Source organism: Macrosteles quadrilineatus, unplaced genomic scaffold, assembly GCF_028750875.1.
Source record: "Macrosteles quadrilineatus isolate MER2022 unplaced genomic scaffold, UCM_ALF_1.0 Scaffold_113__1_contigs__length_334533, whole genome shotgun sequence".
In the NCBI taxonomy this organism is placed as follows: domain Eukaryota; kingdom Metazoa; phylum Arthropoda; class Insecta; order Hemiptera; family Cicadellidae; genus Macrosteles; species Macrosteles quadrilineatus.
Window position 1 is genome coordinate 304,283 of NW_026542706.1, and position 20,452 is coordinate 324,734.

Below are 20,452 nucleotides of genomic sequence, written 5' to 3' on the forward strand. Positions count from 1 at the left end.
ACGTGTAGTACGATCACCATGGTTCCGAATCTCGTGTTGATTCGTCTAGCAGATTGAATTTTCGCCGGCTCGGTCAGATCTTTGATGGGGACTTTCAAAGGGGAAGAGAGCACCTCGCAAGACGACAGCTTTGTAGAAAGATCCATCTAAAACCATATAATATTGTCGTAATAATATTGTATGGATAGTCGAGTGGTTATAGTGTTTGCTTTTAAATCTGGAGGTTGCTGGTTTGATCCCCGGTTGATCCCTAAAAACTATGGGAACTATGATAGTAAAGAGGCCCTATGCTGTTATTTTTACACTACAAGCTACATTAGTAAACTACAGCAGCGATATTTACCTTGAGAGAGTTGTGGAGTTGGTAGGATGTGGAGAGTGGCTACCCTCGGCAGATGCCTCTGGTTTTATACCGGGGTAGTGGGGAGCGCCCTAGGGCGGGGCTTAGAAATATAATTCTTTCCTGCCGAGGACGGCCTTTCTACAGAATGGACACCTAACAATACGATTAGCACAATTTTTACAAAGAGTGTGCCAGCAAGTCATTAATACTATAGTCGGTAGATTTTCAAAACAAATACGACAACTGATTGTTCCTGCAGAGGGCAATTCTTCATTAGAACTGGTATCGCTATCGATATCTCTAGTTCTGTTTATTCGCTCTCCAGTGGAAACTAGTATTGCTTCCAACGAGTCTCGGATGTCTTCCCAAATTGCGGGTGCTATACGGATCATTTCTGGGACATTTGTATCCTCCATAAAGTGGTTAGTTAGCCATAGTGTGTCCTGCAATTCCACTCTGACAGTCTGAACTACTGTCAAGATATCAATTAGTTCGTAACCTTCCGGTCGGCTACCACTCCATCTTTGTAAAAAATCGGCCAGCCTAAACTCTCGAATTTGTTGACGATCGGCTTCAACTTGGCACGATACACACCGAGCAGCAGACCGTCGCATCTGGAAACATAGGTAAGTGTTTATTGTATGCCTAAATGTATACTTATATGTATTTTCCCCAATCCCGATCTCCTTACCCTAGTTCTTCCTGTTGAGGTTGATGGTTCAGGGTGAGCTCGCATCCATTGCGGAAGGACTCTTGGCACCCCTAAAGATGTTGATGGTTGGGGTTCTTGAGATCTTTGTACAGGGGTCAATGTAGTGTAGACTGGTGGAGGCTGGTCCAAGCTCACGCGTGAATTATTAGCCGCATCCTCGGCTTCCACAAGAGCTCTGTCAATCGGAGATGTACGGTCTTCAGCCATCTAAATAAAAATATGGATATGTTGTAAATGCAGCTTAAATGGTGGATAAAAGTTTAACAAAAATCATACAAATAAACCCACCGCTTGGATAACGGATGTAGCTCGCTCGTCACTTAAAAATGTTGTACTTGTTAAAATATAATTTCTGTCTCTTGTCCTAGGAGGGGTTTCTTCCTGAAAAGAAACTCAAATCAGTTTACATTTTAATGTGTGTTTTGTTTAGTACTTTATGTTACTAGTACTTACTCTTGGACGTTTTTCTGGAGCAGCGTCAGAAGAGGACACTAGCATCAGTAGGAAAACACACACGTTGACAGGAGCCATGGCTTTGAGAAGCTTGCACGTGTTTTGTGCTTAAATAGGCACCCTTGTTCTAAATATAAAATCACAAGGGGAGATCCCCCCTTTAGGTACTTTTGACAGGAGGGAGAGAACCCTCTAGGTACTTCCGCCGCGTAGACTATGGAGTACGGACAGTGTTTAGTGAAATTCTGGTACTATCCGATATTCAATAGATTCATTTGCTGCAGAGTGTGTAATTCATTTTTGATTGATGGTGCTGATGAAGAATGTGGTTGGTTTGTTACAAATATCTGTGATTTGGACTTTGACAAACTCAAATGTTTTGTTTGTGGAGAGATTCTACCCGTTCTTTGGAGTTTAGACAAGTGACCCAGTTTCCACACCACGGTAAGCTGTTAGGCTAGGCCGTAGGGTCCCAGCGCGTTCTTTTTGTTAACCCAGAGCTTCACCAAGAGTCCTAACCTCTGGGGTAGGCTGCCCCAACCATCGCAGCCTACGGTGATGACCACTCCATAACAGATTTGCCACCTCCCATTTTTTGGTCCTTTGACAAATGTAAAGGGTTATTTACTCGGTGAAGCCTTTCAATTAACCCTTTTTGCCACTGACAAAGGATATTTTACTTTTATATGTTTTTTTTGTCTCTGTCAACCCGTTCATTTTGAAAGTCATCAGGCTATTTACTAGGCGAACCGTTCATTTTAGCCTACGTCATTTCATTTACTAAGAATGACAGAGATTTAAAAGTTTTTGTTATTTTTTTGTCAGATTATAGTCCGAGGTGAGAGGGAAATTAGGTGACATGGAGGATAACGCAATGTTTTACGATTTTTAGGTCAACCTCCGTACCAGCCCCTGGACTTATGGGTTTTAAGCCTGCCTGTTGGGCGAGTACACATACTCACACACACTCACACATAGGGAGGATAACGCAATGTTTTACGATTTTTAGGCCAACCTCCGTACCAGCCCCTGGACTTATGGATTTTAAGCCTGCCTGTTGGGCGAGTACACACACACACACACACACACACAAGGAAACACCTCGAACTATAATCCGTTTTTTAATAAGGAACGTCTCTATCCATGTACATTAAATGATTATCTACAAAATTACTACTTACATCTTGATATAAAACTACATTGTCCCAATCTACTTTACTTGCAAAGTCGTGGATAAAAGATTCCGACAACTTTTGATATTTACATACAATACTCCAGCACCCGTCAAAGTTTACAGCCATTTCCCGAAGAAAGTATTCGGGGAATTTCTGGCGCTTTAAAATTGGAGCCCAGTTCACTCTGTGAAAGTATATTCTGAGCATTTCAATGGAAAAATCATAATAGGACGATAAAATTTCCCAATCTAAAAATCTACTAAATTTCATGACAAATTTGTCTGTTAGAACCCCGTGGGGCTCTTTGCTCTCCTGAGACAACAGTGACCAGGCGTTCTCCATCTCCAAGCTCATACTGACCGGTTTTATGGAGTGAAAGGTTTAAATAGTACTGTAGAGTGTAGGCTGCGCTGAAAGCGCACCTTTTATGGTCACCGGTGACACAGCTTATTCCCGGTAGGCAGAAATTGTAAATGGACGGGCCAGAAATTTCCCGTGCGTTGGGATGAAACCCTCGCAAAAACTCTGCCTTTTCTCTGCCTTTTGTGTAAATAATTTTAAAAGGAATGCAAAGTGCTGTAATTAAACCTTCATTGTACGGTACAGACCCTTCATTCCAACGGATACCGTGATGCCGAGTTAACCAGCGAGCGGTTCTTTGCATTTTTTCATTTAAATTTGTAATACTATAAGGTGGTTTGAAAATAATTTGGCAGTTTAAAGAGCCACCGACAACGGCCAACTCTTTAATTATAAATTTGTTATCGTTATCTATGAAGGCTTGAAACTCAACTACTGCAAACGCCATTTGGCCACCTTTTGTACAGTGATATCTCGTTAAACAAACGTTCGGCTATTAAAGTAGGTAACTGATCTGTACACTCGTTCACACCGGAAAGGACTTGATTGATACACTCTTTGATTAAATCGTCCCGGTAAAAAAGCTCCCTAAGTGAAATGTAAATTAGAGGGAGGTTATTAACAAACATGCACCATTCATTCTGGTTGAGAGTTATAGAGTGCTCGCCGTCAGAGACGTAAGCATACTGATGACCAAAGACCATGTTAACCCTAATATCCTCCCCCGTATCTACTTTGAACGAGTATTGGTTCTTACCCTCGAGTGCTAGGGTGACGTCATTAAAGTGAGCTGCAAGCTGACAAAATGCATCGTACGACCAATAAACACAACCTTTTCTACCTTTAAATAATACTCCGAGCCCTCTATTTAGAAAAATCCCCGTCACGACACATTTTGTTAGGTCATTATCCAAATGATAGTCTGATTTCAAGAAAACCCCAGTTAGTAAATTTATAGGTTCCTTGCTCTTGGGAATGAGCATCGGCTCTATACTCACATCCGCTCCCTGCGACGTCATCGCTCATACTAAATTTTCTTTAAACGGTTACCTTATTAACAGTACCTGTCAGTAATGAATATGTCATGTGAGTATCGTGTAAAAGTAAACAGTACGCGGACGTATTTGCTGTAAAGGCTGTACCCGACTCAAACTCTACTCGCACATCAATAGGGCCCGATTTTATGGAATCATTTTGCTTTGAACAGTCAATAACGTACAGGGGTGCTTTATCTTTGTATTTTTCTTTGTCCACTGCTGGATAGCTTTGTTTCCCGTAGTACGAAGAATGGAAACGGAAAAACATTTCATAGAAGATGGACCAATCACCGTGAATGTTATCATATGGATAGTACTGCGAATTTAAATAAACTTTAATATTTTTTAGATCGCAAGCATCAAAGCATGACATGTCCTTTTTTATGTCATTCTTGCGACTAGTCTGAAATCCTATGATTACGTAACGGGGTTTTTCAAGCTGACTGGAGGTCTTTACAGTCCACGATTGTAAAGTGGTCTGTGGTACTGATGGATACTCGTGCAGTTCCCACGATCTAAACGGTAAATGCACTTTTGTATCTTTTTCAATCATCTTTAGTAGTTTCAAACGGTAAGGATCAGATACGGTAACGTGTGACACCCTCCAGTATACCCCTGTAATTTCCAAAACTACTTCAGCAGCATTTGTACTGTGCACTGCGTTTAAATCGGTAGATGACCGCAAAAGGATCAATTCTTGTCTGACATTAGCAATTACACGCTTATAGTCCTCGGCAAAACCCAGCAACATGTGCAAAGGAACACTGAACGAAAACTCTGTAATTTTCTCCGTTTTCCCAGAACCTAACCAACAAGCGTTTTTTTAAACTTTCTAGTTCACCCTGTTGAACCGATAACAGGTTTTTAATGGTGGTTGTTATACCTACATTTTTTATTCGATCGACCTCGACACCCCCGATTTCATATCTAATATCGTCAAAAAGAAACGCCACAGCATTATTGACAAGATGAACTTCTGCAGCAGTTCCATCCTGTTTCTTTCCGCTAACTCTGCCCACGATATGGAGGGTACTGTCAAACGGTGCAGTTATTATGTCCTGTTGACTGATTGGTATACGTATTTCATCGTTATTCTTAAAGGTCGATGAAGCGTACGGTTTATGAGTGTGAAACTCAATACCTGTGATTACATCACTGTACTCTGCTTTATTTTCTATGTCCAGCATTTTGAACTTTAAATCCTAATGAGCGCAAAAACTTTGTATTGGTTGATGTTAATCGTACAGTGTCTTGACGCTTACTGATGGGTAAAGATTTTGTAACCTCCCTAAATACCAAACCCATTTTTCCTCCTTATATGCAGTCTGATGGATATATTTTCGTTTCTCAAGTTGATTCTCTCACCGTTTTGATCTTTGAGAGTGATTGTAACGTTGTTTATCCTCTTGACGTTCACAGGCAAATAAATGATTGTGTTGGGTACCTCCACTATTTTATAGCCCGGACCCACGTTTGGGTAGAACTCGTGTATAACATGGCCCTCAGCTCCATTGTCATACGAACCTCGAACTATATTACACTCTACGCGTATTACGTTAACATTAATGATGCTTACTGTTCTGTCGGAAGCGTGTTTTTCACCTGCTTTCAAAATTTTACTATCAAAACCCAGTAGAGGAGCAAGCGTGTTACTTTGTGTAAAATCAATAGCTTGGCTACACTTTATTTCCGATTTTAGCGTATTGTTATTTGCTTTCAATTCCAATTCCACATCCTTCCCTACTTTTTCTTTTAGAGCAGTTTCTAAATCTTCAATCTCATATGCACCTTCAGCTATCTCAATCATCCTACCATCACCGTAATAAAATTTGTTATTTTTACCCGCTTCAATATTTGGGATAGAGTGAAACGTCATCAAGTCTATAAGACCAATCTCCCATTCTCCTTCACTAACGTCAACAGGTGGGAAGTAATCTTTTGAAACATATGAACCTCTTCCACTCAAGCTAAACATTGTCGAGAAACTGTAGGCACAAGTGTCCGCATACAACTGAATTGAAATTTTGCTTCCGCTCGTAGTTATAGTAAATGTCGCAGTTACCAAAATACTGTAAAAGTTCACGTGGGGGCTTGAGATTACCAAAACTATCGAAATAGTACACGATATCTTTTACCTTTTTATAACACACCCAGTGAGTACCGTTGCCGAAACTAGAATCCAAGTTTACAATAGCCGATCCATTTTCTTTTGGTGCGCTAGGTAGAGTGTCTCTCATATAAACTCCTCTAAAGTGTGGTATACGTAGTTCTTTTGCATAGTGTAATAAATCATAATTTGTCAAAGGCCTTATTGGGATCGAGCTTTTTTTTTACCAACTCTTTTCTTTGTCTTTTTCTTACCGGCTCCTTGTTTTGGGTAAGGCCTTAGGTACAAACCTTTACCCTTTGGGTACGGTCTAAGGTACAACCCGTTTCCTTTGGTAGGAGATTTACGCTTAACTGGGCTTTTCTTCTTCTTTTTACCACCCCCTAACTTTGTTTTAGTCTTCATAGCTGTAGTAACAGCCCAAGCAGATGCTTTTTCAGCCAAAGATGCGTCTGAGGATTTAAATCGTCGCCACGCGCGTTCGGCCAACTCAGCGTCAGCCTGCCGTCTGTTCTCGGAATCTTTGTATTGCGAGTACGCAATGTCGTGCTGTTTGCAAGCTTCGTCTAATCCGTTGATTCCTTTGTCACCTCTAGCTAATCTTTTGGCTAATTTTGTACCTGGCCCACAGTAATTATAACCAGGTAAGTGAGCTTCAAATGGTAACAAATCTACAGCTTTGTTTACAACGGAGGATATAATACCTCTTCCTGTGACTGCTCGTTTGCGTCTAACCGATGTTTTCCTCTTCCCTGCCATTTTATAACTGATGACTGATACGAACTACAATGTTTTAAATAGATCGTCCCATGTAGACTGTTCCCGGACAACCTGTGTATTCCAATCTTCAAAACTAGGGTAACTAGCCCTCCCCCTGTTTATCTGTTTGTACAGTGTATAGGCTAGATCTGCCACCACTTCCTTGACGTATTCTTTATTTACAGCATCGTTTAACCACCGTGGTTTACCTACGTTTGTCAGCCGTTTACTTTTAACGTCCCAATGTTTATCTTTATCGGGTAAAATTTAATTATTTTGTAGATATTGCAAGGTAACCGCATCGTGAATGTGGGAAGGATCGGAGACCTGTCCTAACCGATTATTCTTGAAATTCCATGCTAGCCCGCCTTGTAAAGGTGTATGATTGTCCAAGTATTGTTTATTTACGGCATCTCCCCCTTTACTGGGGGGTGCTACATTCTGAATAACTGTATTTTTAACATCAAAAGCTCCATTTTTATTTTTTTGCAACGTGTTTTTATTGAAATACTCGAGATTTACAGCGTCTTTGTTGGCAACTGGGGAGGCAACATTCTGTATGACCAACTGTTTTGCATCAAAAGACCCCGCACCTCGTGTTATAGTGTTTTCCTTGAGAAATGATAGGTTAACGGCATCTCCATCCGCCTTTGGTGGAGCAACATCTTGCAGCCGGTAATGATGTATCGAGTATGCAGTGGCGTCAGAGAACTTTAGCGGGGTATGAAGATCCATATATTGTTTTGTTACCGCATCTTTAACATCAACTGGATCAGCTATGTTACATACACGTGTGTTTTGAGCATCAAAATGACCACTTTGCAGTGTCATACAGTTTAAAAGTGAATTCGCATGCGATCTAAAATTCATCGCATCAAGATTGTCTTTTGGATCGTCGACATTGCACAGACGTTTACCTTGCATATCGTAGCTACCATCCTGTGATAATGCAAAGCCTTCGCCTTTGGGTCCAACAAGACCTTTCTCCTTCTTCGTATAACGTCCAAACTTGTCTATGCCCATCGTGAGACTGACTTGTATCGACTGTTTCCGCTACCTTTTATGTATCCTGCTTCGTGCAGTTCCTCTACAATGTTAACAATCTCGTTACTATGTGAAGTATTTCCCGTTTCAGCTGATGCTACCAACAGTTTTAGTCTATCGACCAACTCGTTGGGATTATCCCAATGCACTAAATCGCGAGACTTTGTACTTTTCCACGACATTCCTCTACCCTGTCTGACGGGAAACAGATCTTTGATCACGTGTCTGTATTTCAAACTACTATCACGTTTGATTTGATTGTCAAAATTATAACCCTTTTTGTGAGCATTTGATGCAATCAATATACTTTTGTAAGCATTTAGATCGTCCTCTGTATACACATCGCTGTTTGGCAGTCTTTTAAATATAAGTTCATAGAGCCCCTCGGAAGGTGGGTATCTCGTGTTGTTAACAATAATGGTACCGTCAGTGTCAAATTCCATCACTTTGTTTCCAATCATTAAAGTTTTTCCTCTTTCATCAAACCTCGGACCATAGTCGTGGTCAATAGTTCTATGTTTTCCACCGGCGTCTCGTATAAACTGGGTCATGTATTTTCTAGTTAACGGGTTCTCAAACTGCTCTTCAATGTACTTGGATGCTGTTTGAAAGCCTAATTGAGACGAAACAACCTCTTCCAATTGACTAGTTTCAGCTCTAGGTGTTGATATGGCTTCTGGTTTAAACGGTTGACCAATGTAATCATCGTCATCGCTCTCATAGTCCATTGGCTCTTCTTTAGAAAGCTGTTCAATTTTAACATCTGTTTTCGGTTCGCCTTTTTTCAGTTCTCTAATTAACGGTTTGTATTGCTGTTCCAGCAGTTTTTAGCTCTCCACACTGCCATCTTTAAACTGTCTAAATTTACGCCTAACTGCTTCTTTCAACTCTGCTATTTGCAGGGTGAGATGTTTATTCTTCCGCGTCATCTTTGATAATGAGCCTGAAACACCACAGCTAGCCTCTTAAGGCAATTCAATTTGCCGAAAAAATAGTGCACGTTTCTTATGTTTACGTAGGTAGTGCACTACTTCTTTCAAAGATATCCCTGAAGTAATATCTATATCTCGGTAGTATCTCTTTGTCACTAGATCAAATTGTGGAATAGTGTACCTTTTTGACCAATTCCGAAAAACAAACGTTCTTTTCCAATCATCTCTCCATTGTGGTATTTCTGCTACGGTATACCGCTCACTAACGTCACTTTTTTCCATATACCTCTGCAAAAAAGACATAGGACGTTTCATCTCATTGTGGTGTAACAGAAACGAGTTCAATAACCAAAACTCACTTGGATTCGCTCCAGTAAATTCACGCCACCGGTCAAACAGTTGACGATCAGTTATCGTATACACACCATTATTGAAACTTATCCCAAAACGTTCGCTATATTGTTGTAAAGTTGGCAACGCAGCCTTTAGAAATTCTGTTGTAAACAGTCCTTGGCACAAGTTGTTTACCCCGGCATAAGGTTTACCACGAGATATCGGTAATCCCGGAGGTACCGGACCATATGCTACATTATAACTCACATCGATATGGCATTTCGAAGCCATCGCAGTTTTATAAATCGTCAGAGGTGATCTTATTGGTAGAGTCCGTTCAGTCAATACAATACATCTTGCTGCATAGGGAATATTGCAACCGTATTCGAGCATTCGAAGGTAAATCTGGGTAAAGTTTATGCTACCATGAAGGTTGCGCAATGGTAAAACCTTACCAAAAATATCCGGAAACGGTCTAAATCTCGAAATAATATTATGGGACTCTCTAACTGTGCAGTTGTTCATATCTTCGTGATAGACCACCAGTTCAAGTGGAACTTTCTTTTCTTCGCATTTTTCCAAAAATCTAATCCAAATTTCACGGTTGTATGTACGTTCACTCGCAGATGGATCATTGATGGATCAAAGATGGATCATTGATGCATCATAGATGCATCAAAGATGGATCATTGATGCATCATAGATGCATCAAAGATGGATCATTGATGCATCATAGATGAATCATAGATGCATCATAGATGCATCAAAGGATGGATCATTGATGCATCATAGATGCATCAAAGATGGATCATTGATGCATCATAGATGAATCATAGATGCATCATAGATGCATCAAAGATGGATCATTGATGCATCATAGATGCATCAAAGATGGATCATTGATGCATCATAGATGAATCATAGATGCATCATAGATGCATCAAAGATGGATCATTGATGCATCATAGATGAATCATAGATGCATCATAGATGCATCAAAGGATGGATCATTGATGCATCATAGATGCATCAAAGATGGATCATTGATGCATCATAGATGAATCATAGATGCATCATAGATGCATCATAGATGCATCATAGATGGATCATAGATGCATCATAGATGCATCATAGATTCATCATAGATACATCATAGATGCTTCATAGATGGAACATAGATGCGTCATAGATGGAATGCATCATAGATGGAACATAGATGCATCATAGATGGAACATAGATGCATCATAGATGGATCATTGATGCATCATAGATGAATCATAGATGCATCATAGATGCATCATAGATGCATCAAAGATGGATCATTGATGCATCATAGATGAATCATAGATGCATCATAGATGCATCATAGATGAATCATAGATGCATCATAGATGCATCAAAGATGGATCATTGATGAATCATAGATGCATCAAAGATGGATCATTAATGCATCTATGATGCATCAAAGATGGATCATTGATGCATCATAGATGCATCAAAGATGGATCATTGATGCATCATAGATGAATCATAGATGCATCATAGATGAATCATAGATGCATCATAGATGCATCAAAGATGGATCATTGATGCATCATAGATGCATCAAAGATGGATCATTGATGCATCATAGATGAATCATAGATGCATCATAGATGCATCAAAGGATGGATCATTGATGCATCATAGATGCATCATAGATGCATCAAAGATGGATCATTGATGCATCATAGATGAATCATAGATGCATCATAGATGCATCAAAGGATGGATCATTGATGCATCATAGATGAATCATAGATGCATCATAGATGCATCAAAGATGGATCATTGATGCATCATAGATGCATCAAAGATGGATCATTGATGCATCATAGATGAATCATAGATGCATTATAGATGCATCAAAGATGGATCATTGATGCATCATAGATGAATCATAGATGCGGATTATTGATGCATCATAGATGCATCAAAGATGGATCATTGATGCATCATAGATGCATCAAAGATGGATCATTGATGCATCATAGATGAATCATAGATGCATCATAGATGCATCAAAGATGGATCATTGATGCATCATAGATGCATCAAAGATGGATCATTGATGCATCATAGATGAATCATAGATGGATCATTGATGCATCATAGATGAATCATAGATGCATCATAGATGCATCAAAGATGGATCATTGATGCATCATAGATGCATCAAAGATGGGTCATTGATGCATTATAGATGAATCATAGATTCATCAAAGATGGATCATTGATGCATCATAGATGCATCAAAGATGGATCATTGATGCATCATAGATGCATTAAAGATGGATCATTGATGCATCATAGATGAATCATAGATGCATCATAGATGCATCAAAGGATGGATCATTGATGCATCATAGATGCATCAAAGATGGATCATTGATGCATCATAGATGAATCATAGATGCATCATAGATGCATCAAAGATGGATCATTGATGCATCATAGATGCATCAAAGATGGATCATTGATGCATCATAGATGAATCATAGGTTCATCATGGGTTCAATATGCACATCATTCATACAATACAGAGCCATTTAGTACAACAGGAACGTAGCTAATGCCTGTACAATATAAGTAACGGACTGATTGTATTAAGCTGCATCAGGGGATCAATATACAGTTCGTTCTTACAATACAGAGCCATTTAGTACAACAGGAACGTAGCTAATGCCTGTACAATATAAGTAACTGACTGATTGTATTAAGCTGCATCAGGGGATCAATATACACATCATTCATACAATACAGAGTCATTTAGTACAACAGGAACCTAGCTAATGTTTGTACAGTAAGTAACTAACTGATTGTAGCTGCATCAGGGGATCAAATAAATATATTATATTGAAATATATTTAATGTAGCTTTTGAACGGCACTACTATAGTAGTTAAAGAAATAGCACTTATATTGGGTAGGAGTTTTTAATACTTTTTATAGCTAAAAAAAGAATACAATTGGAATTCAAAGCTCGGTTGGAAATTCGCCAAAGGCTCCGCACTATGATTGTTGGATATTTTAGGTTTCATGATTTTTAAATCCAGTCCATATTTATATTCTTCCGTTTCAAACAAAACCGAGCCCAAGTAATTTTCCGCTATTCAGCCGCTCTTCGCGATAACGAAGGTATGCGGCCTTTGCCCTCAACACTGATATCTTTCCAAACGACGCAGTCCACTGTCGTCCGCCGCTGAACTATCACCATATTTACTATCGTATATCCGCATCATCTTTTCAACATCCCGCAATTTTTACCTTTTTTTCTTTAAATTAATCAGTCTGTACAGTGCTAATAGAAGTGACAATAGTTTTGTTTTTATCCCAAGAAGAAATTATTTTTTGTTTATTTAACGGACAATTGTAATAGTGCAAGTAGGTCAACGTGTACATGGACAGTCCTCGTCGACGCCGCCATTGCCCAGTGCTTCAAGTCAGGTGGGGTACCCCAAACCAAACATCTCTTCAGCTTCACTAAGGTCTGTGACAGCAATTCAACATTGTTTAGCACTTTAAAAATTAGCCTAATTAAGACTGATTAATTTCATTCTATGTACATATTTTTCTTATTATACCAAACATTTTTTGGGCCTCATCGAACCGGATTATTTTACCAGTTTCTGGTTAGAACATAATTTTATTTATTCCTACCACGAATACTTGTAATATCACTTCATTTTTTACGTATTCTAGCTGAATGGTATTTCATTTCGATTTCGTTTCTCATTGCGTGGAATAATTTTGCTCATTCCGCCATTTTGTATTTGTGCTCCTTTTCCTGTACGATTGTGAGTCCAAATTGACATTCCTGTTCCTGTTTCAAATAGACTATTCCAATATTCCTTCCTGGAATTTCCTGTCCGCTAACCGCTACGTCACTGCCACAGCCATCTACGACGTCGAGTCTACGGCTACAAATATCAAGACTTCACTACCGCATCGCTTGTCAGCCTGTCAGTTCACTTTAGCTGTCAGCTTGTCAGATTTTTGTTTACATTACTACATTTGAGTGATAGTCAGAATAACCTCAAATCTACTCAAGATTGACTTTGATTTCGAACTTATTGACTGATTCAAATAATTATCATTGCAGTTAATAAGTAAACAAATAATATAACTGATATTATTTTCAATGGTTTTAATGTGCACTGGATTAATATGAGAAATACCTATGTGAATATTTTGCTGATGATAGATTACGACAAGTAAGTTATACTGCACATATACTTGGAAATATTTCTTAAACTATTTAAGCCACAAAATAGTTTGGATTATTGGTATAAATAGTTAACCTATTTTGTTAAGAAAGCATCTCTTATTATTATGTATTTGATAGCACACCATTAAGTTGTACTACCTATGCAGTGTTGCTTTTGCCTGTGCTACCCATAGCCTAAGCATAGACTATAGGCCTAACTTGTGCATTTGAGAATTTGATTAAATTGAGGAAAGTCAAATTATATTTTATTGTCTTATCATTACTGCAGATTTGTTTTGTGCTGAATATTTCCTATGTTTAATTTTCTTTCAACATGAGGTTTTCTTCCTTCACCAAACAGAGTGAACTTATTCAAGCAAGGCTTGGGTCAATAAATAAACAAGTCAATGCATTGAAAGAAACTCAGGTTGTGACTACTTTAAGCGAGCAACAGATTGCTAAACTTAAACTCTTGTCTCAAAGTGCAATAACCAAGCACTCAGAATTTGAGAGAATAGTAAATAAACTTTTTCAAACTACTCCCACTCCTGAAGATATTCAAGATGATAAAATTACTTCACTGCAAGAAAAAATTTCTGATTATTTTGTTGAGATTCAGTCAAACTTTAGTTTGTTACTTCCACCAGTTAAACTTGAAGAGTCACGCCTAAATGACTCTACTTCCGAGGTAGGCCCTACTACTCCTACAGTTAATCTGACTGTGAAATTGCCGCAAATCAAACTGCCAACATTCTCTGGCAATCCTGAGCAATGGGTCTCATTTCATGGCCTGTTTGAAAGTACTGTACATAATAATAAAACAATTTCTAATGTTGAGAAATTCTCATATCTCATAAGCTGTCTTTCAGATGAACCTTTGAACTTAGTTAAGTCTATACCACTAAATAGTGCTAATTATGTAATTGCTTGGCAAACCCTGCTTAAGAGGTACCACAATACAAGGCTCTTGATTTCATTACATTCTACTAACATCTTGGACCTACCGCAGCTTACTAAGCCTAATGTTACACAACTTAGGAATTTTATTTCAATTTTTAATGGAAATCAGCAAGCTCTTAAAGCACTTGGCCATAACATAACTGATGACAACCTGATCTTAAGTACACATATTTTGAGAAAGCTTGATTCCGCTATGCGTTCAGATTTTGAACAAAAACGAGATGACTCAAAACAGGTTCCTTCTGTCACAGAAATAATAAACTTTCTGGAAAATGAGTGTTCTTACAGAGAGGCGGCTAACTTAGGCTCGACCTCACATGCTAATTCTTCCCTTCAGTTAAAAAACTATGGAAGTAGTAAGAACATGCCTTATCTAGGTAGGCAAACCGCTAGTCCCAAGCCAAGCAAAGTTGTAATGCTTTCTTCTAATGACAATGAACAAGCTCATACTTGTGCTTACTGCAATGGAGCATCGCATAACATTTTTCGCTGTGATGTTTTTGGTGCCTTATCACCACACGATAGGTTCAACTTCATTAAGAACAATAGCCTATGTGTTAATTGTTTAGGACGACATTTCTTAGGCTCATGTAAGTCATCCAGTTCGTGTCGAGTTTGTTTTAAGCGACACCATACGCTACTGCATTTTTACAAAACGGACCAGCCTATAATGAAAAAATCTGTTAAGCCCTCGAATAAGACTCAGGCCAATTCCACAACACAATTGAAGGCTCCTGTACCGCAAGGATTTGAATCAAATACACTCTCTGCTCATGTAGACACTGGTGCTGCCAGCCACAACTGTACTGTACTTCTTGCCACTGCATTGGTAAAAATTTCTACCTCGAATGGTCATAATATTATTGTCCGAGCTGTGCTTGATAGTGCATCACAAACGAGTATAATATCTGAACACTGTGCCAGTATGATTCACATTCAGCGTTCGTCTGTTGGCGTTCACGAGATAAAGGGCATTGCCTCAGCTCGAATAAAGCCTAAGGGACTTTCCTTTGTAAATATTTCTTCGCTTAACGGGAAAACACTTGCTACGGCACATCCTGTCCTCATACTTGATAGAATTACCAATGATATGCCTAGTGTCAAGATATCTTCTGAAATAAAGGCTCAAATCAAAGAATACGCACTTGCCGATCCCAACTTCGACACTCCTGGACATTTGCTCATCGGTGCGGATCTGTTTGCTCAAACTATTATTGGATCTGCCACCAGTCTTGGTGATCGTATGCCATACACTATAAACACTATTTTTGGATATGTTGTCCTTGGGAACGTGCCTACTTCACAAGACGGCCAAACCTTCAGTGGATTGACGACTTTACTTTCCATCAATGATCTTACACTTCATGAAACACTTCAGCGATTTTGGGCATTGGAAGAACCACCTGCTTGTTCTAAGCTATCCCCAGAGGAAATGGAATGTGAAGATCATTTTTTGAAAACTCACTCTCGTGACGAGACGGGAAGATATGTTTGTTGTTTACCGTTCAAAGAAAATCCAGTAAAACTAGGAAATTCTTCTACAGTTGCTTTACAAACTTCAAATCGCTTGAACGTAAGTTTCAATCGCAACCTGATTTCAAAGAAAAGTACATTGAATTTATGAATGACTACGAATCCTCTGGTTAAATGAAACCCTCAAACTTATTTGATCTAAATAACCAATATCATTGCTTCTTACCACACCACGGTGTCTTTAAGGATGGAAAGATACGTGTTGTATTTAATGCGTCCTCTCAAACTTCAACTGGTGTAACACTTAACAGTCTACAGCATCAAGGACCCAAGTTACATAATTAAATAACAGACATAATTCTACGTTTTCGTCAAAATAGGATCGCCTTTGCTTGTGATATCAAACAGATGTTCCGTATGATCTCTATTCATGAACAAGACCAACGTTTTCAACTCATCTATTGGAGAGAAGAAATGTCACAGCCGCTTCGAGTTTTTCAGTTGACAACCGTTACTTATGGTATGACTTCTTCGCCATTTTTGGCTAATCGAGTAATACAACAATTAATTCATGATGAAGGAAAGAATCATGAACTTGCTGCTCATGCACTTAAACGACAAATTTACGTAGACGATGCGCTACTAGGCAGCGATACTGTTGAAGAAGCTGCAAAATTACAGCAAGATGTAATAAACCTTTTACGAAAAGGAGGCTTTGAACTTCGCAAATGGGCGTCTAACAATAGCCAAATATTGGAAAATTTACCCCCTCAACACTGCTTATCAACTGACTCACCTTGTGTTAGTATTCTTGGACTGAAGTGGAATCCACACTCAGACACATTCTCATATGCAATTTCTGAAGCTCCATTGATTTTTACCAAAAGAGCAATTTTGTCTTCCATCGCTAAGATGGACAAGATGCTCCAACAACAAGACAACAACAAGATGTAACAGGCATGCTTACCCCTGTTATTTTTTGGGCTAAGGCTCTCATGCAGCATATATGGTCACTAGGCCTAGATTGGGATAATACTCTTCCTAGTGATATTATCGACAGATGGTCAACTTTTGTCAACGAACTTCCTGAGATTGAAAATTTGGAGATTGGCAGGTACATATCTCTGAGTGATGCGGTTAATATTCAGTTGCATGGATTTTCAGATGCAAGTGAACTCGGTTTTGCTGGATGTGTTTATCTACGAACTGAGAACCCGCAAGGCAGTATATATGTCAACTTATTAATAGCCAAGTCACGTGTGGCACCCCTGAAACGTATCACGATTCCTCGCCTTGAACTGTGCGGAGCACATATTTTAGCCAAACTGTTACACTACTGTGTTGATCAACTCTCAGATCGCTACAAGATAGATTCTGTTACCGCTTGGAGTGACTCCACTGTGGCTCTTTCATGGATTCACACCCCTTCTCATCGTTTGAAGTTATATGTTGCAAATCGTGTTGCACAGATTCAAGAATTGACCCCTTCCTGCATATGGAAACACATTTCTACTCTTGAAAACCCCGCTGATGTTGCCTCTAGAGGATTAACCCCATCTCTTCTTATTCATAACAAGCTCTGGTGGTCTGGACCCACATGGCTTAAGAGTTCATCTGATTCATGGCCTCAACCATCGAGTCATCTTCCCGAAGAGGAACTCCCAGAAATTAAAACCACAACACTAAATCTTCTTACGATAGCTGAAGATCAAGATCTGAAGTTTATCAATAAATTCTCTTCATGGACTAAACTACTTCATGTCATGGGCTACGTTTTACGTTTTATTTCCTGCTTGAAAACTAAGCAAAGGATTACTCATTCTCTCACACTTGAAGAGTTAGAAGTATCGAACAAACGGATTTGTTGGCTTGTTCAAAGAGAGAGTTTCTCTGAGGATATTAATTCCCTGTCAAAGAAGAATGTGTGTTCTTCTCGCATTCAACGCCTTTCACCGTTTATGGATGATGAAGGTTTGTTAAGAGTTGGAGGACGACTGAAACATTCTGAGTTGCCGTACAGCGCCAAGCATCAAATTATCTTACCAAAGGATCATTTTGTTGTAAATTTGATAATTGATTATCATCATCGCATCTTTCTTCACTGTGGACCAACACAACTCCAAGCTGTTCTTCGTGAGAAATATTGGATACTTTCTGCTCGTAGTATCATACGCTCCAGGATTTTTAAACGCCTGAGATGTTTCAGAATGAAACCTAAGCCAAACACACCATTGATGGGAGACTTACCTTCCCCAAGAGTGGTAGCAACCCGACCTTTTAATGTTACTGGAGTCGACTATGCCGGACCATTTACAGTGAAATTGTATGTCCTAAAAAGGCTTCAGCCTATTAAAGTTTATCTTTGTCTATTTGTCTGCTTTGCAACGAAAGCCGTACACTTAGAAGTTGTGTCGGATTTGTCCTCAAAAGCTTATATAGCAGCTCTTACACGTTTTATTTCCAGACGTGGTTCAGTGAAGGAAATTCATAGTGATTGTGGAACCAACTTTGTCGGAGCAGCTGCTGCACTTCACAAATGTTTTAACAACCTCCTTTGCAATCCAGTAACTCACCGTTTTGCTGAAGAAAACAACATTTCTTTCAAATTTCTGCCTCCACACGCGCCTCATCAAGGTGGCTTGTGGGAACGAGCTGTTAGGAGTTTTAAGCATCACCTTCATAGAGTAATCGGTGGCCAAATCCTGACTTATGAAGAATTCATAACTCTCGTGTCACGTGTCGAAGCAATATTAAATTCAAGACCGCTTACCCCTCTCTCTGGAGATCCGAATGACTTAGAGTCTCTAACCCCAGGACACTTTTTAACTGGTGGACCTCTGAAATCCATGGTTGAACCTCAATATGATGAAACTTCTTGTAACCGCTTGAGGAGATGGCAATTAGTTCAGGCATTCTCTCAACACATCTGGACTCGATGGTCCCAAGAGTATCTGCATACTCTACAGCATCACTCTAAGTGGACGAGTAAAACAGAGAACCTCAAGATTGGTGACCTTGTTGTTATTCATGAGCCTAACACTCCTCCCCTACAATGGAAACTTGCAAGAATCACCGCAGTATCTCCAGGAGCAGACGGAATTGTACGAGTGGTCCATCTACGCACCGCTACAGGGAACTTCAGTCGGCCAACCGTCAAAGTTTCCCTTCTTCCTACCAATTAATTCCTAAGCATTCCCTTTCACCCCCTTTCAATTTATTTTCATTTGTCTTTTCCCATTTTTCAGTTTTTTCATTGAACCAGGTTGGTTCAAGGGGGGCGATATGTTGGATATTTTAGGTTTCATGATTTTTAAATCGAGTCCATATTTATATTCTTCCGTTTCAAACAAAACCTAGCCCAAGTAATTTTCCGCTATTCAGCCGCTAACGAAGGTATGCAGCCTTTGCCCTCAACACTGATATCTTTCCAAACGACGCAGTCCACTGTCGTCCGCCGCTGAACTATCACCATATTTACTATCGTATATCCGCATCATCTTTTCAACATCCCGCAATTTTTACCTTTTTTTTCTTTAAATTAATCAGTCTGTACAGTGCTAATAGAAGTGACAATAGTTTTGTTTTTATCCCAAGTAGAAATTATTTTTTGTTTATTTAACGGACAATTGTAATAGTGCAAGTAGGTCAACGTGTACATGGACAGTCCTCGTCGACGCCGCCATTGCCCAGTGCTTCAAGTCAGGTGGGGTACCCCAAACCAAACATCTCTTCAGCTTCACTAAGGTCTGTGACAGCAATTCAACATTGTTTAGCACTTTAAAAATTAGCCTAATTAAGACTGATTAATTTCATTCTATGTACATATTTTTCTTATTATACCAAACAATGATTGTCATGCAAATCACCTGTTTAAGAGTTTTGCTGGTATTGCTAACATAAGAGACACGGCGTCGATTGCACAATAAATTCCGTTTGCAACGATTATATAATTGTTTTAAGATAACCCTCCGGAAATTGCCAGATTTTTAGAATTGATTAAACGCTATTTTACCAAAAATTACAAAATAGTTAATCAGCTCTTCGTTTTGAAGTGCACTTTTGATGACGGTAATTTATGTTAATTGTGTAAGTATCTTTTGCGGATATTTTTCATCACGAATAGTAAAAACCCAAATTTTTGGAGGAAGATCTTTGCAAAGATTACGTAAATAACATAATTTAGCCGGTTTGAAATAATGGATATTAATTAATTGTAAAGCTGACCAGTACAAAAATATTTATTATAAAGTGTTAAGCAATATTTCAAATAAGAGGAACTATAAAACTCGGGTGTAAAGTATTAACAATTCAATGTAACAAAACATAATCACGTAGTAGGCTAGTATGCAAAAATAACCTGAATTGTTTTGTGGTTTTTGCTATTTTTAAGGTAAATTAACTTAAATATAAAAGCTAACATTGTTTGAAATTAACAGTAATACAATAGAATAACTATAACACATAATAATTGTTCAGAAATCAAGAATATCTTTTTACAAAATGCAGGGTTACATAACT

The 20,452-nt window shown here is 38.9% G+C and overlaps 1 protein-coding gene across 1 annotated transcript; it reads left to right on the plus strand.

The window, feature by feature from the left end:
* Positions 1-16,893: 16,893 nt before the first annotated feature.
* Positions 16,894-19,116, plus strand: LOC128982109 (uncharacterized). Its single transcript, XM_054401159.1, has one exon. It carries the CDS (start codon positions 16,894-16,896, stop codon positions 19,114-19,116), a length of 2,223 nt encoding a protein of 740 aa, XP_054257134.1.
* Positions 19,117-20,452: the final 1,336 nt, after the last annotated feature.